This window comes from Anguilla rostrata, chromosome 2 (assembly GCF_018555375.3).
Source record: "Anguilla rostrata isolate EN2019 chromosome 2, ASM1855537v3, whole genome shotgun sequence".
In the NCBI taxonomy this organism is placed as follows: Eukaryota; Metazoa; Chordata; class Actinopteri; order Anguilliformes; family Anguillidae; genus Anguilla; species Anguilla rostrata.
The window spans coordinates 14,013,106-14,038,924 of NC_057934.1; the positions used below are offsets into that span (position 1 = coordinate 14,013,106).

At 41.7% G+C, this 25,819-nt stretch overlaps 2 protein-coding genes across 7 annotated transcripts; one reads left to right on the plus strand and one right to left on the minus strand.

Moving 5' to 3' along the window:
- Positions 1–5,326: 5,326 nt before the first annotated feature.
- Positions 5,327–11,035, minus strand: c2h10orf88 (chromosome 2 C10orf88 homolog). 6 transcript variants are annotated; one of them, XR_010328203.1, is made up of 7 exons: positions 9,905–10,781; positions 9,319–9,516; positions 8,816–8,888; positions 7,873–8,073; positions 7,197–7,567; positions 6,407–6,722; positions 5,327–6,376 (listed from the first exon to the last, which is right to left on the minus strand). XR_010328203.1 is itself a non-coding variant. In XM_064320673.1 (7 exons), the coding sequence occupies exons 3-7, from the start codon at positions 9,393–9,395 to the stop codon at positions 6,494–6,496; spliced, it is 951 nt and encodes a 316-aa protein (XP_064176743.1). In that variant the 5' UTR covers positions 9,396–9,516; positions 9,909–9,959; positions 10,793–11,035; the 3' UTR covers positions 5,327–6,493. The 6 variants fall into 6 exon arrangements, 5 of the variants coding, with proteins under 5 accessions (XP_064176743.1, XP_064176740.1, XP_064176742.1 ...); XM_064320673.1 differs by adding an exon at positions 10,793–11,035 and having other exon boundaries at positions 5,327–6,722; positions 9,909–9,959; XM_064320670.1 differs by adding an exon at positions 10,793–11,035 and having other exon boundaries at positions 5,327–6,722; positions 9,905–9,959.
- On the plus strand, positions 11,013–25,785 carry zgc:174164 (uncharacterized protein LOC570656 homolog). The gene is made up of 24 exons (XM_064313733.1): positions 11,013–11,048; positions 12,862–12,877; positions 12,960–12,974; positions 14,348–14,457; positions 14,586–14,662; positions 14,802–14,880; positions 15,333–15,409; positions 15,966–16,158; positions 16,337–16,399; positions 16,489–16,560; positions 16,795–16,964; positions 17,534–17,621; positions 18,739–18,869; positions 19,109–19,280; positions 19,588–19,677; positions 20,358–20,553; positions 20,742–20,847; positions 21,452–21,632; positions 22,516–22,602; positions 22,688–22,793; positions 23,140–23,257; positions 24,026–24,110; positions 24,443–24,486; positions 25,124–25,785. Exons 1-24 carry the CDS (start codon positions 11,013–11,015, stop codon positions 25,224–25,226), a joined length of 2,415 nt encoding a protein of 804 aa, XP_064169803.1. The 3' UTR covers positions 25,227–25,785.
- The last annotated feature ends 34 nt before the right edge of the window (positions 25,786–25,819 follow it).

Genomic DNA, 25,819 nt, shown 5'->3' on the forward strand with positions numbered 1-25,819 from the left:
TTCTGTACCCGTACGAGCGTACAAATACATACGCCCATAGTGCTGACACAAATCAGGGTACATATAGTGCCCAGCTCAGCCATATTCTGCCATGCAAACGTTAAACTATTGCACAACTTCACTGTATAATGCAAACATTTCAAGTAAATACTTTTGGACTTAAGCTTTCTTTAAGCAGATACTGTAGGGAAAAATACTGCTGCAATGCTAGTTCTCCACTCCGATGACCAATGATCACTGACTTGTCCCTTTAGTATTTATTGGACCCCTCAGAATGCCTGCAGGAGATCTAGTGGACAGAAACGTGAATGGAAAACAGAACCAGTTGTCCTAGTCTTCCAATATCCATCAAAAACTTCATGCAAAAATGTTATCCCTGGGTTTGGTTCAATGTTTCAAGCAGAAACATTTGAAAAAGGAGGGGGGGGGGAGCAAATTCAGACATGTTATGTAACATCTGTGAATACAAATGTGAGCTGTGTTGTATCACTTACTGCAAGAAGATCATCATCTTGACTATGCTGCCCCCTCTTGGTGTTTTTGTGGTATTGCACTTCCACAGGCTTCTCCTGGTAAGTTGCCGCAACTAATCTATAAAAAGTGGCCTTCATTATAAAAATAAATTTTACAATATTATCAGCCCAGAGGCACATTACACCCATTGTGCGGTCACATGTCAGACATCAAGGTCGGCTATATCTCTTAAGCAGTTATTGAACTCATGGGCATCGTTTATAGATACGAGGAAGGACAGCGGCCTTGACAACCTGTTCAGTATGCTTCTGGCCTGATAAAAAATTAACATTTATTAGAACATATCAAACATATTTCAAGGTCATGTGCCAGGCACCGTCAAGGTTTTGTATCCCATAAGTAAAATGCATAGGCATTATTTATGTGTGAATACCATACCTAAATCACCTTTTGAAGGAATATAATTCATGTACTTCACAAATCTATCTGGTACCGCCATCTCCATTAACCACTAAGGTTATGAAAAAGATATACCCCATTGTTTGCACTATTCTGCATTAATATTCTGCATTAGGATTAATATTCCTTCTGCTGTGCAAAAGAGTGGTTTAAATTATGTAATTTAAAATGAAAAATACATGCATGTATAAATCTGCATTGTAAAACTCCCACCACGTAAGTTTGAAATAATTGACGTGTATGCCTGGACCATTATGAGGTCAGTGTGTGAACATCCAGTATGGGCCACAGGTAATAAAGCATCAGTTGAATTAGGTACTTTTTTTCCCTCCCTCAAGTAAATTTACTTGCGGTCTTAAACATTTTGTAATAGCCTTTATCCATCTGCAAAGTACGAGTGAGATATATGGCTCAAATGCCATTACAGGACTACCGGCAATTCAGATGCGAACCGAGCAACATAATGCACGTGTAATCAGTAAGTGCCTCATGAAGCTGATGGATGTTATAACTGTTTTCACAATTTATTTTAACTGACGGCCCCGTGACTAGAACACATTTGCGCTCGCGTCAATGAAACCTGACGGCTGACTGTTCTTAATTCTCGCGCTCGTAAACTACCTCTAGTAATATCCCCAGGAGCAGCTACAGTTACCCTCAGAATAGCTTCAGTGACAGACTGCCATGCATTTATAGTTGAGATGGTTATATGTGTATGTGGGTTGTGTGTCAGCGTCAGATTTATGGACGCCTGTCCTGATTACGTGACCTGCCATTTTACTGTACAGACCGTATGGAGAGGCTCAACTCTGTCACCTTGCTTCTGAAGCTGAGAGTATCTGCCATTAAAGTAACTTCACTAGTATATGAAATAAGTTTCTAAACAAACACATTTCTTCATTATAATAATGGAATACTTATTGAACAAAGCCACAAAATAAGAACAATTCAGATACAATATTGTAAATTCCTAACTGCAGTACGTACCCTGAAATATTTTCCATCTTCTCCACACATTACCATATGGATGACAGGACATTAATGAGGGCAGTGTTTCAGATAATACATGGTGAAAAGGCATTCAAGCACATACAGTACATGGCCAAAGGTATGTGGATGCCCCTTCTAATTAGTGGGTTTGGCTACTTCAGCCACAACCATTGCTAACAGGTACATAAAATCAAGCTTACAGCCATGCAATCTCAACAGACAAACATTAGTATGGGTCGTACTGAAGAGCTCAGTGACATTCAACATGGCACTCGTAGGCTGCCACCTTCTCAACAAGTCAGTCTGTCAAATTTCTGCCCTGCTAGAGCTGCCCCAGTCAACTGTAAGTGCTCTTACTGTGAAGTGAAAGCATATAGGAACAACAACAGCTCAGCCGCGAAGCAGTAGGTCACACAAGCTCACAGAACAGAACTGCCGAGTGCTGAAGCATGTAGCGCGTAAAAATCATCTTTCTTTGGTTAAATCCCTCACTTCAGAGTTCAAAACTCTGGAAACAACGTCAGCACAAGGACTGTTCGTCAAGAGCTTCACTACAGAAGCTGTACACAAGCCTAAGATCACCATGCGCAATGCCAAGCATCAGCTGGAGCGGTGTAAAGCACACCGGCATTGGACTATGGAGCAGTGGAAACGTGTTCTTTGGAGTGATGAATCACTCTTCACCATCTGGCAGTCTGACGGACAAACCTGGGTTTGGAGGAATGCATAGTGCCAACTGTACTGGCCCAAATAGTGCCAATTGTGGAGAAGAAATACTGGCCAGCAGCTGTTTTTCATGGTTTGGGCTAGGCCCCTTAGTTCCAGTGAGAGGTAATCTTAATGCTACAGAATACAATGATATTCTCGAGAATTGTGTGCTTCCTTTTTTGTGACAACAGTTTGGGGAAGGCTCTTTCCTGTTTCAGCAGACAATGCCACCCTGCACAAAGCGGGTCCATAAAGAAATGGTTTGCGGAGTTTGGTGGGGAAGAATTTGACTGGCCTGCGCAGAGCCCTGACCTCAACCCCATCAAACACCACTGGGATGAATTAGAACGCCGGCTGCGAGCCAGGCCTTATTGCCCAACATCAGTGCCCAACTTCACTAATGCTCTTGTGGCTGAATGAAAGCGAATCCCAGCAGCCATATTCCAAACTCTACTGGAAATCCTTCCATACTACAGATCCATACTAATTCCCATGGTTTTGGAATAAGATGTTCAACAAGCACATATGGGTGTGATGTTCAGGTGTCCACATACTTTTGGCCATGTCATGTTTGTCTCTAGGTAAACACACATTTATATGTCTGCTGATTCAGAAAGTAGACTACGTTTTAAAATGTTTCAGAATGTGACTCGGTACTGTAACTCTCAATATTTCCATTTGTTCTGGTCTTTTTACAGAACATGTGGAGGATATTGGTTTGGACCCCTTACAAGCTAGACTTGGCACCGCACGACGGTTTAGAATCCAGTTTTCCTCTCCAAAGCAACACGAAACATTGCACAGAACCAGGAAGCCGTCAACACCGCGAACCAACGCGCCATAAAAAGGGCTTTTTTGTGGCGGGGCGAGGGAGACTTTGTTGATACAGTTGGAACCCCTTCAAGTCGACGGCTGTCTGCAGGTTGCCGTTTTATTTGCGAGACAGCTGCGCCCCAGTTCTGGAGACTCATGTGTTTGCGGTTTGAGCAGCTTGCCGGGTGCCTGAGTTCGGCTGGTAAAATAAGGCCGTCTCAGTCCGTAATGCGCTGTTACAGGAACATTCGTAAGCTCCGGGTCATGCGGACAGTAAGCAGACTGGCAGGGCCAGCCAAGAAGAAATACACAGACAAACCAGAGTTCACCAGAGGATAGGGAGGGCTTGACTTGCTGATTCGATACTTGCTGTAAGCTGCTGTGGCATTTGTGACCTTCATTCAAGATGTATTCTAAACCGCACAAATGACTCGTTTGCCAAAAGTGTTTGTTTGGCAAAATGAGTCGCAGATTCTCTTACCCACAGAAACATGCAATTCACACAACATTTCATCTGGAGTGGAGTATCCTGTTTATCCAGCTCTATTTTTAATATACAAATTCATGCAAAATAACATGCAGGGGCAGGATGGAGCAATCCCAACCAGGTTACTCTCAGTTACGTAGTCTAACCACCACCTGAATACACATGAGCGGTTAATACACTACCGGTCAGAAGTTCTAAAATACCCACAATTTTCAAGAAATCAGAGATAAAAAATAAATAAAAAAAACATTATCCAAATCTTATATTCCTCAAAATAGCCACCTTTTGCAGTAATAACTACTGAGCATATTCATGGCATTTTTACTATACGGAAAGTCACATGGTTGAGAAAGTTCACACCAGCACTGCTGTAGAGGTTTCCACAGATATGTTGCACTTGAGGGTTGCTTCGCTTTGATCTTTCTGTTCAATTGGTCCCGAACTACCCGGATTTTACTTCTCTTGTTTGAAAATGGAAATCATTTGTTCACTAGTTTATTTAGCCAAAGATGGTTTTTAATGAACTCCAAAATTTACATCACCATCCTGTTAAGCAAAAGATTCTTTTTAACTTCTGTCTATTCGCTTCTTACCTTGTGTCATTTGAGGTCATTTACAGAAGTTAAACTGCTTAAGGTTAACTAAAAACAGTATTAAAACATGAGTAAAGTGTACCAACACCTTTGACCAGTAGTGTATGAGGGTGGCACAGGCGCACCCTTGTAAATACCAATTATTAGATAAAAGAATATACACTATTTGGCCAAAAGTATGTGGACACCTGACATCAAACATAACATCCAACATTATGGCCATTAATATGGAGTTGGTCCAGCCTTCTCTGCTTTAACAACCTCCACTCTTCTGGGAAGGCTTTATACTACATGCTGGCGCATTGCTGCAGGGATTTGCTTTCATTCAGCCAGAAGTGCATTACTAAAGTTGGGCACTGATTGGGCGATTAGGCCTGGCTCGCAGTTGGCTTTCCAACTGATCCCAAAGGTGGTGGATGGGGTTGAGGTCAGGGCTCGGTGCAGGCCAGACAAGTCCTGCCACTCCATTCTCGACAAAACCATTTCTATATGGACCTCGCTGTGTGCCACGGGGGATTGCCAAGCTGAAACAGGCAAGGGCCTACCCCAAACTGTCAGGGAAGCACAGAATCGTCTAGAATGTGATTGTATGCTGAAGCATTAATATTTGCCTGCACTGGAACTAAGGGGCCTAGCCCAAAACATAAACATCAGCCCGAGATCAAGGGGTGTCCAGATACTTTTGGTCATATAATGTATAAGTTGGACAGGTAGCAGTTGCAATAATTAACTTCAGCCTAACAACGGATAGCCTGGATACGTTCTAATTAGTGAGACAAACAAAAACATTCAATACACAACATAATATGAAATAACTCCTATAATTTATTTAGTGTGAATAAAGGTACATTGACTTTCAAGGATGATGCCCATCTTTCCACTTTTCAATGTAAAAATCACATTTTAAAGGATGTCATCACACTCCATTGTGAGTTATTTGTTATAGTACAGGGATGACTATCCTCAAACCCAAGGGTATGCAAAATAGTAACTCCAATAAATATTTCAACATTAACCTCCAATACACAACTCTCATCATAGCTTGAAAAGGTCCCTTTGGCTGAAACACTGAGTCTACTTTAGTAATATAAAGGTCTTTACACTTCTGCAAAACGTAAAATTGAATGAATGACTTTTAGGTGGTTTCAGGAAAACTGAAGCTTCCCCTTAAACTACTGCCTTCTACCAGCTACGAAGGTGATCAAACCATTCCAAGTTCCAACCATTCAAAAAATACATGTCATTGTCAATACATTTTCATATAAAACCAAGTTCGATCTAATAAAATAAACAGAATAATTCCACAAACCATTTGAGGACATATATTTGTATTAATAATACAACAATGAAAAAAAATACAATGAAAACAATTACGTAACTGACAGAACTGTTAATAAAAAAAACATCAACGCAAAGAGAAACATGGATAGTGAGACAGTCGTAAGTAAATTTACACTTGATGCCAGCAGCTTAAAGATCAGGTACGTCAGTGCAGAAACGCATTCTAAAACACAGAAAAACGCAGACGGGGATGTTGTGATTTGCATAGGCTGAATGTAAATTATTACGGGCTGACGGAGTTAGCACAACCGCGCTTCTCGACAGCAGCAGTGATCGTCGGCCAACTTCTGCACTGCTTCAGGTCGACTTTGTTGATACAGTTGGAACCCCTTCAGGTCGACGGGTGTCCGTAGGTGATAGCGCAGGTGCGCCCCACCCACGGTGCCAGGGCAGCCGTTACTTCTGAGGGGCGAAGGGGTGGGCAGGACGGACGTTACCTCCGAGGGGCAAGGGGGCAGGCAGGACGGCGTTACCTACGAGGGGCGAAGGGGCGGGGCAGGACGGGCGTTACCTCCGAGGGGCGGGGCAGGATGGGCGTAACCCCCGAGGGGCGAAGGGGCGGGCATCGTTAGCGCCGTGGAGGCGAGGGGGCGGTTATCGTTAGCGCCTAGGCGCGGCGGGACCCGGGTCAGGCGTCTCCGTTCAGGAGGCCGTGGGCGCCGTTCCAGTCGGGCGCGAGGGCGCCCTTGACGCCCGGGGGGGCGTGCGCCAGGGGCAGCGCCGCCAGGAGGGCGCGCTCCAGCCTCTGCTCCAGGGCCTCCAGCCGCCGGTCGATGTGCCGCTTCAGCCGCTCCTCCATCTCCTCCATGCGCCTCTCCACCCGCTGCTCCAGGGAGCGGCAGCAGGAGCGCTCCTCCCTGCGGAGAACGCACGTGGCGGGGGATCTGTGCGTTACGCGCCTGTCACCGTGCTAGAAGCCGGCTGATTGGACGATTTGAGATTTCATTTGCCAATAGGAAAATGATTCTACAGTTCTGGATCTCACGCCAAGCTCAACAACTTTCCCATGCCCATGAAATTAACTTATTATTTTTTATATCCGGACATTTAAAGTTTGTAAAAATGCAAGGAAATCCAGGTTGAGTTTTTTTTCTTTTTTTTTTTTAACTAATTACTATTCATGGCTGGTCAGAACAACATGTGCAAAATTCATACTTCAACCTGACATGAAATTGCACTGAAGCAAGGAAGGCACACACTATCCAGTTCCAATACCAGTTAGGTTTGCTAATGATCTGGATTAATAAGATAATGTATAATGGAATATCTAGATCATACACCGATTGATAAAAAACAGTTTATTTACGTGTGCATCACAGTGAGTTTCTTACCCTGTCGCTGCAGACGCTGCAGTCGCTGATGAGCTGTCCTCGATTCGGAGCTGGGTCACCTGACCGCAGACCCCCTGCAGCACTGGGAGCAGGTCGGGACCGAAGCCGACCGGCCTTCGCCCGGGACGACCATTCAGCAAGGACGACACCGCGTCCATCAGCTTGCGGTCGTCGCGGTCGGGGGCCGTGGTGCCAGGCGGTTCGGGCGGGTCCTCCGCTCCAGCGACCGCGCTCTCCGGTGACGGAGCGTCCGCGTGCGCTCGAGAGTCCTCCGCCGCCGTTCTGGACTCTGCGCTGCCTTTCGCCATTGCGGCCAACGACCCGCTACCCAGGAGCAGCGGCAAAAACCCACTCAGGGCATCGGCCTTATTCTACAAGAAAAATATACATATGCACCAAATTAGACTCTGACACTTACCATTACAGACTGAGGACTAAAGTCTGCTTCAGTCACCAACACCATATATCCCCAGTCAAACTTTAACATTACATCAAATAAGCCAACTAGATATATAGTTTGAGGGAAACACATGGTTTAGAAAATGAAAAGTTAAATAAAAATCTAAGTATCCTCATCTGTGGTAAGGGTAAAGGTAAGGCAGCCACGGAAACATGTCTGCCAAGGTTTGTACTGTAAGTCCTGTAGAAACGGACCGTGGGCCCCGCCCCCTTTTACCTTCTGCTGAAACTGCACCATCTCCATGAGGTTCTGCGCTCCGGGCGACAGGCCGGTGCCCATGGACTCCACCATGGTCTGCACGCGGCGCAGGTCGATGCCCTGGCCCGCGGTCGGGGAGCCGCCATCCCTCCCATCATCCTGCAGGCCCAGCACGATCCCGGCGATCCCCACTCGGTCCCGCCCACCCAGGGACAGCAGCTGTGCAAACAGGGAGCCGGCAGCTCTGCTCAGCACGCGCCTGGCTTCACTCGAGAAGCGCCGCCGCCGCGCATAGCAACCGCAAGCTAGCGACAACAGCGGGCTGGAGGGCACATCCTTTGTTTCCTTGCTCGGCGATTAGAACAGCTTGCTTTGTTAGCGAAGTGAAAGGCTTTTGATCTATGGCACGATCTGATGTGGGCCTACTGAAAAATGTGTCAGCCAACAGGATTATCTATAAGAGGGACGTACAGACTTTACAGGACCCAACACTCCACTGTGGAAAAGAGATGTAATGATCAGAAGACCATGCAAGTTTAGAAAGAAAATATCAACAAAAACAGCTAGTAAGCTAGACTGAGTTTTGATTATGCTGTGTGTCAGCTACTAGAAGTCCGGAAGTCATCAGCTGGCAATGCTACTTACATGAAGATTACTTTCTGAAAATACCAATTACTTTTTGCAACCATCGCACTGAGAACAGGTGCTTCAGGGAGCAAATACAAAGTGAGAGTTCATATTCGGCTTAGAAGTGATTGCACTGATTCAGACCATTGCTGGGTAGATTAGTGTGAAGAAAAGTGCAACTGTGCTGCACCCTGGTGAATCAAATATTAATTGCATTGCTTGTGTCACAATTTGACCGATGAATTGCAAAACACCCCATTTCCAGTCCTTTATATCTTGTATTACTTCATCGCATTAAATGGTGTGTTGAAACTACATGCAATGCTGGTCTTACCTTCACATCACAAGATGCCAGTGGACTCTCTAATTTTAAGTACTTCTTGAAAAGTGAGATGTCTTCAGCAGCACTGAAAAGATGCACATAAACCAGTTTAAAAATTTTGTGGGCATATGAAACTTAGTTTGTATCCTTCAAAGATATAAGTTTCCATCCATAAGGGATGACATCAACAAAGACATCCAAAGGTGTTGTTTTAAAGGTCCAGAAAACTGGATTCAAGTTCTGGCAAGCTGGTTCTTAGCTCTTAAGTGGTTGTTGCATTTAAGTAAAAACAAAAACCAGCAGACCCTGCAGCTCCCCCCCATGGCCAGGGTTGGCCACCTCAGATCTAGGCACCCATTCATTTGATGTGAAAATAGAATCTTCTAGAAAGTAAATAAGTGACTGACAGGTCACAAAGCCTTCTCCTATTCTGCGTTCAATAGGCCTCACTCTCCCAATATACTAAAAACAAATAAACACCACTAGTACCAACTAACTAAACAAACATACACTACCCTTCATTTGGAAGGGTGTGATGTCGCTCCCCACGGCAGGTGCCACAGTAGTCCCCTGCTCCAGAGTACACCTCCATGGTCCGAGCCTCAGTGACGATCAACAGGCTGGAGATGAGGACCGAAGAGTGCGGGGCGCACTGCAGTCTGAGCACGCATGGCGATGTGTCTGCATCCTGCTCCAAGTACACCAGGTCAATCCTGCAGAGAGACGGGAGTGGCACTGTCATGCAGTGCAACCCTGCACAACCACGGTTGTGTGCCGTTTGGGCTCACCCTTCAACTGCCTGCTTTCTGGCACTATGGCCCCTACCTGCCACAATAGTCATTCTCACTAAGCAACAGTAAGAAAACAAAATCTTTACTTGCCTAAAATACAGCACTGTCTTAACTAGTAAATCAGCAAGCAGAGCTCTTATCAAGCTAAAGCTGCGATGAAAATTACACTTAGGAAATTCGTTTTCTTTCATTTGTACAAAACAACGTTGAGAAATAGTTTTGTTATGTTCCTTGATCGCAAACTTGTTGAATGTACATTTAAAAAAGACTTGCATATATAAAACGGTAACCGCAACGAAATGTGACTTACTCGCCTGAGTTCTCTGTGTAGACCTGGGTAAGGCTGGCTAAACTGCTGGCAGTCACTGGATGTAGGATGCCACAAAGGTTGCGTTCAGCTGATTTGCAATCCCAAGAAACGTGTGCAAAAACAAGCCTGTCTTTACTAAAGCTCACATTCTGTGTGGTCATGATCAGGCCAGCCGACTACTCTGCTAGCAAGCGAGTATACTAGAATTAATGTGGACGATTTGGTAGGAAATATAATACCTAACAAGCCTTAGTTAGCCAGCTGACTGTTGTGCCATTGGAACGAAACAGACTGCAAATCGGAGATGCTAGCTACCTTACTAGCAAGCTACAGATACATTTCACAACATTCCTCGTGTGCTACGGTTAGCTAGACTGCCAGGACGATAACATTTATATGAACTCACTAGAAATCAAGTGCTTCAAGGATACAGTTAGTAATTTTAGCTAACTGGCTAGAACATCTACGGTAGCTATATAAACAAATGTAGGTTTCCAGTGAAACAGCTAGTTGGCTAGGTAGCTAGTGAACATGTCGATTTCAAATCATGTTGTTCTTGCTGAATCATAACCGTTGTGAGTTATAATCGTTCCTGAACGCGTTACCAACTAGTGTAACGTTAACGGTTTCCGAATCTTAAGTCAGCTAACTTAACGTTTAAGATAATTAGCTCTGCTCTCCAAGTATGTTGATTTAAAAAAATAGCGAGACAACTACTGCTTAGTGAAAGGACCCAATGTTTGCCCCTGGCTCGCCTAAGCTAAAACAAACGATTCTATTTACTAACTGAAACCCAGACAATCCTAATCCATCACGAGTGTTAATATATATGTATTTTACATGCAATTTGTGGAAACATGTAGTAGTATATGTAAGTTCTTTTCTCACTATCATCACTTCGGGTCGGGCGCTACAGATGGATGTACTTCGCCAATTCATTGACTTCGCCGCTCTAAAATCAACTGTAGTCACAAGAGTCCGGAAAATCCTTGGAGTAGCCTATATGGGGACAACATCAACGTTTGGTACAAAGATATTTTTCATGGTTTCCCCATATAGGAATTACAGCACATTTTTATGCATAGCCTCCCCATTTCAGGTCGTCATAATGTTTGGGACAAATGGCATCACGTGTCTTAGTCAGGTGTGTTCAGTTGCTTCCTTAGTTGCAGGCATTGAACTGTCAGTATCTCGTCTATTAACTATAGTTAATAGTTAACGTCTATTAACGTGTGTTAACTGTAGAGGTATTTTTTGGCTTACCGGTCTCTTTGTGATTTCTGAGCCCACCAGGGATCTTTCTTCTTAATGGTGTCCTGAATCTTGAATCAGAAATCACATACTGTATTGTTCTCTCATAGTTCCATATATTACCTACTGTGTGGAAGTATGGGGGAACGCATACAAAACCAACACTACTACAATTTTCATCCTACAGAAGAGAGCTATAAGAATTGTAAATCAAACGGATTATTATGAACCAACCAACGCACTATTTATCAACTTACATGCTTTAAAGTTTTGTGATCTAGTTGATCTTAAAACTGCACAGATAATGTACAAAGCATAAAAAATTTGCTTCCTAACTGTATTCAGAGGTTGTTTGAAATTAGAGAGAGCCAGTATGAATTTAAGGGAATAGGTATGTTTAAAAAAAAATACAAGGGTAAGGACAAATATACAGATTAGATGTATATCTGTCAAAGGGGTTAACTTGTGGAATAGTTCACTTTGAAAATTAAAAAAAAAATGTTTAAAAATAATGTGGTAAGCAAATATATAACTGAGTTATGATCATTATTGTGTATGAAACGTTTGGAACTTTTGTTTTTGTTTCTGTTTTGTTTTATTTTGGTATAGCCTAAACCTAGTAGTGAAAGGGTTGCCTATTAGAATATGTTATGTAAAAAGGGTAGGTATAATAAGATAAAGCTTCAGCCTACACCTTTTCAGTCATTTTTTGTTTTCCTTTTAATGTAATGCCTTATTGTTATTCATTTATTTCTATGTGCATTATTTTTGGAAAATTGTTAATAAGGACCAAAATAAATGACTACTACTACTACTACTACTGAATAGCAGTGGAAGGTTTGGCCCATAGACTGTATAAAAATAGGTTTGGCCTATGTCTCTGTCTTTTTTTTTTTCTTCTCTCAGGCTCATAATGGCTTCCTTGACTTTCAGTCATTGGCACAGCTCTGGTCCTCAAGTTGACAAACACCAATAACAGACTCCAAAGAGGGAAAAAAAGCCCAGAATCAAAACTAAATAGATGCTGAAAGCCCATATATACCTGCACTATTGAACACATCTGACTAATAAGAAACACCTGTGACTCCATTTGTCCCAAATGTTATGACACCCCGACATGGGACTGTTTATAAAAAGTGCTGTAATTTCTGCATGGTGAAACCATAATATATATATTTTAAAAGTCCCTTAAATAAAAGCTGATAACATGCTCTTTATCCACATGTGAATTAATTACAAATCTAGAATTATGGAATCCAGAGCCAAATCAATAAAACATATATATGTCTTTATCAGAAGTATTGAGGCCCTGGCTGTATATGTTGACCTGTTCGCGACCACAGGCCAACAGGCACCAGGTGAAGTTTGTAAACTAATTGGACAGATTAAAAAGCACTTTACTTCAAAACAAGCTGCTTGTAAATACTGAGAAGATATGTATGTTAAGAAATTTTAATCCCGAAAGAAAAAAACAATAATCAATTAGCATTTTAAAACGAACTTAATATAAAGATACGGAACATAGGGAACCCAGATTGTGCGCTGTTGAAATGTAAATGCGCTACTTGCTAAACCGGATTTTGTTGCACCTTCTCTTTGCTACGCGGTATCATTTTTTTCCAGTCATACCCGCCCCACCTGTCGAATTACCTGAACCCCTGGTGCAACTCAAATCGCTTTCCATCTACACTCATACCAGCACATAGGCGAAGTCCTTCAAAGGTGACATAAATTGAATGAACAACTATGTCACGAACAAGCCTACGTCTTTCGATAATCTATTTAATGTTTTGTTGTTTAACAGGAATCAAAAGCAACGGTAAGACCATTGTTATATGTACTTGAACAAGGCTACATCTTGGTAGCTACAGTGACGCGTAGCTCACCGGTAGTGTAGCCTATGTTTATCATGGCAACTATCCATACAAAGACGACAGTCACCTTACTTCGTTTACTTTTTTTTATTTCTAATATCTCAGAAGTAGCAGTTGCATATGAATTGTAATCAGCTGTCAGTAGCTTGTTAAACTTTAAAAATTCAAGGGAAATAGGAAATGCGCTTCCGCCTATAGCCTACAATATGATGATAACAAACCCTTAGTTCCACAACTAGCCTCATAAAAAGCATTCGATTTCAGAAGGTGCTAGCCTTTAGTAATGTTGAAAAAAGTTCCTGATCGATTATCTTAAATTTAGCTACTTACATTAGTACACGTGACTGGTTTAGCCCATTCTTTATGAACGTTGTGTCTTTTAATTGAACTTGTTTGGATTAGGAGTCCTGCTATTTAAAATTAAGAGGTCGCTTAATTGCTCGGCAAATGTGAAAATCCCCCATCGCGATTGTAATAATAATAATAATAATAATAATACTAATGTTTTATAACGCTTTTCGGAACATAACGCTCAAAGCGCTTTCCAAAAGGTAAAATTAGTCCAACAAAACATAGGCACCTTTGAAAAGGATAAGAGAACATTGAAATGCACAATAATAGTGAAATGATAACAACGTAAAGTGAAAACATAATTAGCCCAAAGACCATTCTAAGAAATGCGTTTTTAAAAGTGACTTGTGACAGAGTGAAAACTGTCAGCCGTCTGCCATTCTAATGTTGACAGGAAGTAAATTAAATAGTGAATTATTCATTAGCCCGTACTACAGCGTGCACATATTTTGCTTATAGGCCTATTTATATACTAATATAGTTGCATATATAGTTGAGTCAATACATTTAAAAAGCTTGTGAACACACATATACATCCCTTTTGTCATATAGGTGTATTTTGTATAGTTGTGATGATGCCTGACAAATTGAGGCAGTGGTACAGTTGAGCTTCCTTTATTTATTCATATGTTACTTCTGGACCATGTAAAACTAGAATGTTGAAATACCTCTATCATGCAATGATCAGCATAGCAGCATTGGTTATCTTCAACTTTTCAATAAATTACCTATTTTTCTGACGCCCCAAGTAAAATGAAATATTCTGAAATTAACACTCATAGATAATTCTAATGACAGTCTTTGATGTATGGTTTGCTGTTCCATGTCATTTGTGGCCCATAGGAAAGATGCAGATTAAGTCTTTCAGAATGTTTTCTAACCAGGAAGACAACGCCCAGGCATTCATAAAGCCATACTGCTGTGTTTATACAAGAATCACATGAAACCAGTTCACTCTCATTTCCAGGTCTATTTCAGGCACAGACATCAAAATTACGTAACTACAAAGTAGTCATCCCTCACATTGTTCTGGACCGATCAAAAAGGGAGGACAAACCTAGTGAACGATCAAAAGAGGTAAATCCAGTTTAAGTTTTATCTGTTTGAAGTTTTACTGTAATCAATTTGGGGGTATGTGGTGACATCACATTTTAAATCTGGGGGATCATCAACGAAAAACTACAAATCCGTATGGTCTATTGTAGGAAGTAAAGCCAGAGAGGCTGACATATTCTTTGAGCATTGAGAACAAGGACCACTTTCTCCATCTGCAAAAGAACAAGTGAGCTTTTTTCTTCATTAAATGGTTTGATTCTACAGTCTGTTCAGTAACGGTTGTTATCTTTAACTCCTAACATTTTTTATCACTTTAGATTAAGAGAGACCCACATTGATATAACTGCCCCTCTTTTTTTGCTCAGAGAATTTATAGCAAAGTCCTTTGTGCAGCACTCTCATGGTGCCAATGGTAATCTGGTGACCTCCTATCCTAAAGTGACTGTAAGTAGATACATACTCCTAATTGGTTAATAACAAGAAGATTATGATGAATGTGTTTGCTCATAAAAAGATTGCATTGTTAGAAGATTCAGAAGGTTAAATTATCATTTGTAATTTATTATGTTGCGTATGTCTTGCTCAATATGAACAGGAAAATAAATATGACATGCAGCAATGTTTAATGATAGAGGATGTGAATTCAGGAACAAAACACTTGACTTGAAAACACTAGCCATGTGAGTAGTCTCAAGCAGTTATCTTGCTTCAAGTTGCAAAAGTCCCTGTTTGGATGTCGTTTTGAAAAACAAATGGTTTTTATTCGAAATGAGTTTTTGAATAATACTATGATAATCCTGTGGTGTATGAGCTAATGAAAGCATTTCATATTTGAGTGTTTGATTTTGAGGCCTGTGCTTGAATGTATTTCCCTGATGGTTGTTACTCCATTGCAGAATGGTTGTCATTATCATGGACATGTGGAGGGGCATGAAAATTCCCTGGTGGCTCTCAGCACCTGCACAGGCCTGAAGTATGTCCCTTACTGGAGTATATATATGTGAGAGATAGAGAGAGGGAATTATGTTTCAAACTTTAGGCAGGTCTTTTTCGTTTTGCATTGAAATGATGAACACACCTCTTTTACATGGCCCGCTATAGCAACTTATTAGCTGCTGATAGATATAAAAGCAATTACAGTACTTGAATTATCTTGACTGGGTTTATCCTGCTCATTATCAAAGAGCATCAGGACCACTATGTCAGAATCATGATTGTTTAAAATGGTTTCATGTCACAGAATGTAGTGTACTCTACTTCCAAAGTATACATTACTTTGGAAAGCGAATGTTGCCATTTTCCCCTTGTCATAAAATAATAAATGACTTACTAAATTGTGAATAAATCGAGCTGAGTGGGGGTAAAAAGCATTTGTGATATGGTGCTTGTCTACAATCAGTGGTCTTGCTGTACTAAATTGGTGAAATTATGGTAACTGAATTTTTGCTTCCTTTGAAATGGCAGCCATGTTCTCAATGTAGACCTGCTGCTAGCATTTGTTACATCTTTGTCATTCTGCTTCATTCCAGGGGTGTCATTCTTATTGGGAATCAGAGTTATGGACTTGAGCCAGCTGTCAAATCTACAACCTTTGAGCACCTCCTGTTCCCACTGTGGGACAGCCACCCTGAGCAATTTGTTTGTGGAGTGACTGATGAGATGTCTCAATCTAATGGCCACACCTTCCCTGACCCCTCATTTACAATGAGCAGGCTTTTCAGAGTATGGAGCAATGTTTAACAGTTAAACAGCCCTATTTAGGTTCCATTTTAACAGTTAAAATTTAACCAGAAGAATTATGCTGAAAAACATATCTACATTGTGACTGTAAATATTATATCATAAGTTTTATTTGCTCCTGTACCCATTGAAAGGTTGGCTCTGTTCTTTACTTTCACAGAAAAAACGTAACTTGCCTCTACCCAGATATGTTGAGTTGGTTTTGGTTGTGGACAAGAAGAGGGTGAGTTTAAAAAAAAAAATTTCATTTTTGAGTGACCGCTGGTTTTACATGTTTCTCAAGATAATGGTGGTCCGTTTCTGTGTTATAAGTTTGACTTCAAGAAAGGCAATGCCACAGCTGTGCGAGAGGAAATGGTGGACCTGGCTAACCTGCTGGACGGGGTGAGAGACTGTCCCTCTGCATTGAGTACATAATGTCCTTACAGGTGTGCTGACAGTTGGTGGATGAAGTGAAAGATGCTTAATTTGTGTCTCTGTTGTTATATACTGCTATGAGAAAGCAATTCGTTATACATCCCAGTTCCCCTGGGATGAAACGGCACACACGGAGCATTCTCGTTCACACCGTGTCTCCCTTTCTCTGCTCTCAGTTCCTCAATGCGATTTCTCTTCCAGTACTACAAGCAGCTGAACATCTACGTGATCCTGGTGGGACTGGAGATCTTCGAGGACCAGAACCCTTTCAGCGTGGATGACCCGCCCTCCACGGTGCTGGGGAACTTTGTCAAGTGGCGGAAAAAGGATCTGCTCCCCCGCATCAGGAATGACGTGGCGCAGTTGATTGTGTGAGTCATGAAGTGTGGTGCACTCTTTTTTTAAATTTAAATTTTATTTTATTTTATTTATTTTTTTGTGGGGGGGGGGGACTCTTACAGTGTCCTTGAGTCCTTGCGTGTTCACTCATTTGATCTTTTTTCCCTTCAGTATTGGGGTATAGCATCTTATGGTATGAAGTAATATGAAAAATGTTTTCTCACATTTACAGTAGTTCATGTCAGGCATTGGGCAGTATCACCCCATTTGTATTTTGGGATACAGATTGTACTGTAGCCATTACAATATCAGTTGGCTTGGATGAAATGGTCAATGGGAATATTATGTCCCATTACATGGAATATCACATCAATAACAGTAATATTTGTAAAATAGCTGGCCTTTTTTTGTGTGCTTATGGTGATTAATCTAGCCTGGTGGCTTTAAAACATGTTTTTTTATTATTTAAAAAGTTAGATGATATCATTATTTATAAATATTATTTTCAAATATACGCATCGTTTGCAAACAGAATAATACTGACTCAGTCGAGCTCCTGCAACGTCGTTGAAATTTCTACCCCCGTTTGCTGCCGTTTAAGGGGGCGGAACCGGTCGTATGGAGGGGTCCTGGGCATGGCGTTCGTGGGCAGCGTGTGTTCTGCGGCCTCCGCTGGAGGAATCAGTGTGGTACGTGCACCATTGCCAGCACTGCTTGCGACTGCGACTGTCGTCGATAGCAGGGGCGATTCCAGGATTTTAAAAATGAGGTGGCACAGGGGGGACCAAGAACCAGTCGGGGGAGGGGGCATGGGAAATCAGAAAAGTCTATCAGAAGTAATACGCATTGAATTGGGAAACAGGGCAGATTCAGGCTCTTGTGCAGTGCTCTGTGCCCAGGTGGTATTACAGGAATCAGGCAGCGATTGACAGTGCTCTGATCTAATGGCATTGGGCATTGTCAAATTGACAGTACGCTAGCCCAATGGCATTGGGGGGGCACCAGGGGGGCCAATCATATTTGGGGGGGGGGGAGGGCGATGCCAGCCATTTAGACACGCCCCTGCGTGAATGTACCGCGGCACGTTACAGTCTGACTGGAAAATAACGAGGCCGCCAAAGAGACAATGTGCAAGTCATACCGCGGGAAATAACATCGCTGCCCCATTTCACCTTCTTGAATTCCTTACATTGTTTGTGGCATTCTCTCTCCGCCTTACCGGTACTTCGTGACCCTCTTTAAAGGTTTTCTTGAAAAATGAAACCAATTTCTTGAAAAAGATTTTCTTATTTTGTATCAGCCATCTCCCCACGAGCACATTTCTATGTCCAGTCCCATAAGAAAGTTACATAACATGACATTACATTACAGGCATTTAGCAGACACTCTTATCCTGAGCAATTTACACAACTTTTTACAAGTGACAAGTTACAGTGAGCTCCATAATGTTGTCATTTGAATACATTTTCAGTTTTCTAGGGCACCAGAATTTTTTTTACGTTTCATTTGATTGTACAGTAGGTAACTATAATTAATAACGATCCTCTTGTATATGGTAATATTTGAATTAATCAATCAGACAGTTAGAAATTAACTGAATGAAACGAATGAAGAAAAGAAGACTTGAGTTTCAGTCAAAACCAGCATACACATTGGACAAGAAGGACTAGAGACTGACTCCCCTGGCACCTATAGTTGCTTGTCCCTCTATCCTATTGAATCCAACTGCACACTCTAGGTAAGTGCAGAAAACCATGAAACATTGGCTTCAGTAATGTGTTTTATCTTGTGCTCTGCTTCTTATAGTTTAGTGACAATCGTCTGCAGTTCGTATCCACCGTGGTTGCGCACGAAATGGGCCACAACCTGGGCATGAGCCACGATGGAGTCAACTGCGACTGCGGTGGAGGGAGTTGCATCATGGCTGCCTCTGCGGGGTGAAGCTCTTCCCCCTTCCTCACACTTCCACATTGCACACCACTCAAAACCTCACGAAAGTACACAGCTACACTACACATTTCCTCCTTAAGCAAGTATGCACCTGCTCGTATGCGCTGGGTGCTAACTTGCACAGTTGTTGTCATTATTTAATTGATATTTGCAGTACAGGCCTGCTCGAATGTGTACACAAGGCGTATTGCTCTTTGGTTTCACCCTGTCCTTTTTCTGCCTTCAGGGGGTCGACCAAGTTCAGCGACTGCAGCGGCGACGATTTCGAGAGGCTGGTCCTCAGAGGGGGCGGGCTCTGCCTGAAAAACCAGCCGTCCCCCTCGGACATCGTCACGGTGGCGGACTGCGGCAACGGGCTGCTGGAGGCGGGGGAGCAGTGCGACTGTGGCAAACCAGAGGTGCCTCAGCAGGACAGATCGCCGTTTTAAGCTAGATTAGGCGATGCATCCATTCAAAGATTTTCATTGGCCGTGCATCTCGAAGCTGCTCTGTTCCTTCAACACAGACGACGCGCTAATATGGATATTACAGTTGTTGCATTGCAGATAGCGATGCGTGATTACACAAATGCTACGCACACGACAGTCTGTGCACGTCCAGCAGTTTTCTCAGTATCGCGTTTTACTCCAGTAATTTGGGCCCCTTAGCAGGGACTCGAACCCCCTCTGTTCTGACATTGAGCTGCGTCCTTCCTGTGCGCCGCAGGTGTGCAAAGACAAGTGCTGCGACGCGGCCACCTGCAACTTCACCTCGGGATCGGTCTGCGCGCAGGGCGCCTGCTGCCAGGACTGCCAGGTGAGTACAGAGCGGCATCAGCGTCGCCACAGATTGTATAGGTTAACAAAGATGGTTGTCTTGCATTCCTTCGGTCCTCTCTCCACATCCTAAGGCTGGCAAGGCTCTGGCCGGTGACAGGAGTTTCTGGTGCTATTTTAGGGCGCAGAATATCGGTCGACGCGGTATTTTCCTCAGACATACACCTGAACGAATATTCATGAGATGCACGAAACTGAAATGCCTCGGCTTCTGTGCTAGGAAGACAGAGCGTTCGGTGTTAAGAATGCAGAGTTGAGGATGTGCTGGGTTCAGAGAAGCGCAAGTGGACAGGTTATGTAGCCTCCACGTACTATGTAGGACAAACAGGGACAAGCCTTTAAAAAGCATCGTAACACATTCCATGAGAAACTTCAACGGGGGGTGTTAGTTACGTCACAGCTCAGTCGATATTTACGCATAAAACTGCTCAGCAGTGCTCCAGTACAGATATTCAAGTTGTGAAGGACTGAAGGCCCTTCTAATTCCTCTGATATTGTTTAAATGTAATTAACGATTTGATTGAGGAATATCTCTGTTTTTTGCTAATGCTCATTATACAGACCCTGTAGCCTTTGTCTATGCACTTGTCTCCCAGTGTCCTCCCTATGTGCAGAGGGCGCTCAAGGTCTTTCAAACAAGCTGGTGTTTTTGTGCTCTAGATCAAGGTGGCAGGAACGCCATGCAGGACGTCTGTCAACATCTGCGACCTGCCGGAGTTCTGTAACGGGCGGTCGGCCTTCTGCCCTGCAGACTTCTACATCATGGACGGGCTGTCGTGCGCCAACAACACCGCCTATTGCTTTGAAGGCCGCTGCCAGACTTACGACTTCCAGTGTCAGCATCTTTTCGGTGGAGGTGTGGTCTCAGCAGTTTCTTTTTCTTTTTTTTTTTTTACATTAGTTTGTTTTCATACTTGTTTGATTATTTACGGGAGACTAGACTGGCATGTATTACTTTTGGCAAATTCAGAATGACCCAAGGGGACGATTGAGACGAGCGAAGTCCATCTGCCTGTGTTGTTGTCATTGTACTTTCATTTACAGCTGCAAGAAAGGCAGATGACATTTGCTTCAACGTGGTCAACTCAAGAGGAGACCGGTTTGGAAACTGTGGTGCCCAAGGGTCGAAGTATGTCGAATGTGCCTCTGAGTAAGTAGTCCAAGTTACTATGTTTAGGTACGAATTGAGGTACAGTGTGCAAAATTCTTCAGTCCGATATCACTAAATGATAAATCTGGAGCTAACATAATGAGATTCTGTTGACATTCAGCATCTCAGATCTTGTTTATATTCTTGTATGTAGTATATTCACGTGTGAAACGTGACTGAAAGTGTTCTAGAAAGGCACGTTAGAGCAGCAACAGTGCTCTGCTAACATGAGTAGTTGATCATCTGAGGCATGTTCAGTGACGGGAATGGTTAATGTGAAAAGTTTTTATTTTGAACAATTGTTTGCAGTCAAATTTATTGTGATTCTAGAACACTGAAGAATGGCGTGTCACAGGATTCCATTTCACTGTTCACTGTTTGCCTCTTCAGGCAATCAATGACAGATATTAATTGATTGTACCTGGGCAAAAAAATGATTGTGAAGAACCCATGAAAGAACCTCAGGTGTTAATGCCATTTTGGCTGCCCAAAATATGAATGCCTTCAAAATGAATATTAATATTAATAAAGTCATGGAACCTTCAACACTGAATATGGTTCCTCTGCTTTCCATCCTGACTGTGCGTCTATCTTGTGAATGCAGGAATTCTATGTGTGGGAAGGTTCAGTGCACCAATGTCGATGCAAACTTTCCACCGAAAGGGTCCACAATCACTGTGGAGGACATTCAGAGTGCCCGTTGTGTGAATGTCGACTTTAACTTGGGCACAGACGTCCTAGACCCCGGCTATGTTAGTACAGGAAGTAGCTGCGGTAAAGGGAAGGTAAGTTCAAAGGAAGTGGGCCTTGATTTGTGTTTAGAGGAACCTGTTCACTCAAGAGGGTTTCAAACATATTACCTTTTAAAATATAGTAAACCAGAGGCTCTTGCACATGCAACTCTGGTTTCCGTCTTTTCCCTGGAGGAATGTTGTCACACCCATTCAGAAGACAATAATAAACCTTGCCACCTTGCTCTATGAATTGAACAAGAAAGCACTTGTAGCTTAAAGTGATCGTGTCTTAACATCCAACTCATCCAACATCTAGTTAATCAGGCGGAGCTACTTCTTCCTGCACTCAACATGTATCACAGTTTTTAAAAGAATAATGGAATAAAAGAATAATTACATTTACCAACTGCCACTATCAAACATTACCAACATTATGCCCCTGACAAATGTTTAGAAACTTGCAGCAGTACAATGCTTAATTTAACTGCACTATTTAAAAATAATTTAATAATTGTTTGCAGTCTGAAATGTTTTTATGTAATGGTTTCAGCCGTTCAGCGTCTAATGTAGGTGTTATTCTTTTTTTTTAAATGGTTGTCAAATACACTGTGAAATCATGCTTTGTAACTTTCTTAATTGTTTTGCTCCATTTCGTTACTTACCAGAAAATATTTTCCTAAAACCGCTTTTGATATGTATATTGATGTGTAATCACATTCTGAAATTGCTAAATCACTATATATTCAGCTAGTCTTTTCTTGAATATGATTTTTTTTTCTGTCTTTTAAATGATTTAAAAAATCAATTGGTAGACAAAGTTTCTTGTGGTATGAAGAACCATATTCTGTTTGCTGATTTTTCTGCACAAAATCACGGTGAAGGAAGAGGAGTGTTATAATCTGACCTTGATGACACTTTGGAATACCATTTTTAGGCTTGCCTGGATTTCAAGTGCATCAACTCCTCAGCACTGATACAGGAAAAAGATTGTGATGCTCCGACGACTTGTCATGGCCAAGGGGTGAGTGGTTTTTTATGTTGGGGGGGGGGGGGATGTGGGGGTGGAGGTGTGACAGCTTGCAGTCAACGTTTATCTGTTTCTTCAGGTGTGCAATGACCAGGGACACTGTCACTGTAACGATGGGTGGGGTCCACCATCCTGTAACACAGCAGGAAGAGGGGGCAGCATTGACAGTGGCCCCGCCCAGATAGGTACGATTGGCTGCTTCTCCTCTTCTGTAATGTCACTCCCCTTTTTCATTAGGGGGGCGTGGGAGGTTGTCATATTTGGTACCTCCTCAATGCAAGTCAATAACAGACATACATCAGTTTTGTTCTGGATGCCGTTTGTCCTGCTTTGTATTTGACTGTTATTGAGATTATTAATATACGCTAACGTTCCACGTAGACAGAGTTCTGTTCATCTGTGTTTCTGTTTTTTATTTTTATTTTAACTCAAAGAATTCAACGAAGTTTTCTGATTTCTGTTTAAAATGATATGTTGCTATCACCCTAGTATTCATTGAGTTGACCAGCACTGGTTTGCTTTTTCCCACAGACTACTCCCTCAGGAACGGCCTGCTGATATTCTTCTTGTTGGTTGTTCCCTTGCTCATCCTCATTGCCCTTGTGCTGATCTACATATTCAGGAGGGACTGGATAATGGTCCTTTTCAGGTACATTCTCTCCAGGCTATAGAGGTACACTCAGTGCCCCTTCAGAAAGTAAGAACCTCATAATATTCCATTGCTCCTGTCAGGAGACAGGTCGCTTGAGGTCACTTGTAAAGCACCATTCAGACATATTTACCTCTCTCTCCACAGTCTCAAGTGACTCAATCCTCATTCCACACTGGTGTAAATTAGACCCTACAAGTTTTTTCTGTGCAAGGAACCTATTTGCTATATAACGTGTTCCGACAACCAAATGTTTTGATTGATAATTTTGACACAAATCTGTGTCAAAAGTATGATATTTTCTTTGATTTTGACAAAAATCTGACTCCGTGATAAGCAACATCTTTGCAAAAAATCTTTGGCAAACTACCTCCCTGCTACATTACGATTACTTTCCACAGATTGAGCGTGACATGGTGCCTGGATCGGCCCTGTGTCATGTAGCTGTGCTGTCAGGGTTATTTCTTTATATGAGTGTTTATTTTTTATATCTAAACTATCCCAAGCACCCTAACATTTTTGGGCTTAAACAACACGAAGGTAATCTAAATTATACATTTTTATGTTCAGCTATATATAATACTATTGTTATACTATGATATTGCAAACATCCTGCATTTTCTCTTCCTTGTATTAGGGATGCAGTAAGTACAGCACTGCAGAAATAATCACTACGCAGAAACAATCTGCTCAAATTAGTGTAACAGCCTGCCAGCTTGCAAAAAGCCTTTTACCTTTAACCTTCCGATTATGATGTCACTTCCACAGGAACAAACCAAGAAATCCACCAAGTGGCAGTGGCCAGACACGTGCAGCACCACAGACCCAGACACAGAGCACCCCATCTTTTCAGGTAAGCTGTTAAAATGAAGGAAACTCAGCCCCTGGTTCTAGTCATACTTGTTCAAGGTTAACTATTTAAATAGTCAATTCTCAGTTGAATGATACTATTAAAGGACATTGGTGGGGTGAGAACATGCAGACAACATGTCATATGCATGACTGAGTAGGCCAGATTCCAAAAGGGAACATTATTTCAGAAATTTACATTCAGAATTTTTTATAAAATTAATATCAATGCCATTATATCCCCAAGCCAGCATTCCATGTAGTGAAACTTATGGGGGGAACTGTTATATCCAAGTAGTATTGTTTCTCAGATTGTTTTCTATACATTGTTTTCAGCCACCTCCTGCATACCCAGAAGTTGTCTCAGGACTCCCACCCAGGTATGCATTCAATTAAATGTGACCCATAAATAATTTAGTGATACCTTTATTGATTTTATGAGAGGTTGGGGTTACCAGGTGGTAAAAGCAAGCTGCTGAAACAGGACACCAATTTAAACTGATTAGTTTTCTGTTGCAGCAGCTTGTTTTACCACCTTGTTTCCCATTTTCCACCTGTAAACCTCTCATAAAATAAAAGTATCACCTGACACTTATTTTAACTGTTAACCATCTAATACTGAATATTTTTTATAAATGGTGATTACTGAAGATATAGTTATAGAACATATGCCTGAATTTAAAAATAAAAAGTAATGTATCTATAATATTGTTTTATTTTAAAATTTTTGGGATGGGATATCCTACAGAAATGTTCTTGTGAATGTTTCTATATAATTCACAATCTTCAAGAAAGAAAGTTTTACATGCATTAATTTCATTCTAGGTTAATTTTATGCTCATTTTCACATTGGAATGTTTTCTATTAATCCAAATATATTTATTTGAATGAGTTGCATCACAATCTATATACACAATAAACATGCGGTGTATAGTGTTTGATATTTCATGGTATAATAACCTACATGCTTTTCACAACATTAATAACGTTGTATGTGTTTTGATGTGCTGCTTCCAGTTACGAAGAACTGTACCAGGCCAATGTTCATCATCCTGCGCCAAGGCAAGGGCCGGGTGTACCCAGACCCATACCTTCAAGCAACCTCAGTCCATCCCATTAGACCCCTGACTCAGCTAGCTGATCTTCGCATCACACTCAGTGGATTTTCTTTCATTGTTTTCTACTCACTGTGTGGATGTGCCCTGAGTTTACAAGGCAGTGTCATCTTTAAGTGGAATTTGATTTTTGTTTTTCGTGAAGACTTCAGGATTTCTTTTTCTTTTCTACATGGGCAACTTAAAAGTCATTACTCAGTTAAGATTTTGTTAGATGCAATTATTTTGTTTGAACAGAACTGAAGCCCATTACAGTGAAAGGTGTGTTCAGCCCATTTTCTCCCAATATGCTAATGTAAAAAAAGAGTGTTTACTTTATTCATAATGCAGTCATAAAATAAACCTGTGATTTTGTACACAGTTTTATCAAGTCAGTGAACAGAGAGAATGGCAGAATGCCATTTCTGTCATTTTTAATTCCATTCCAAGTATTTGTAAATGAAAAATGCATATTTTATAAAGGCACTATGATTGCAAATATTTTAATGAAAAACTATAATTTTTTTTAAATGAATATATTAACGTATGATTGATTGATATAAATAAAATTTATTTGTTAAACAAGTTCTGTTTTTTTCTCCCCAGTTCTAAATTTGTG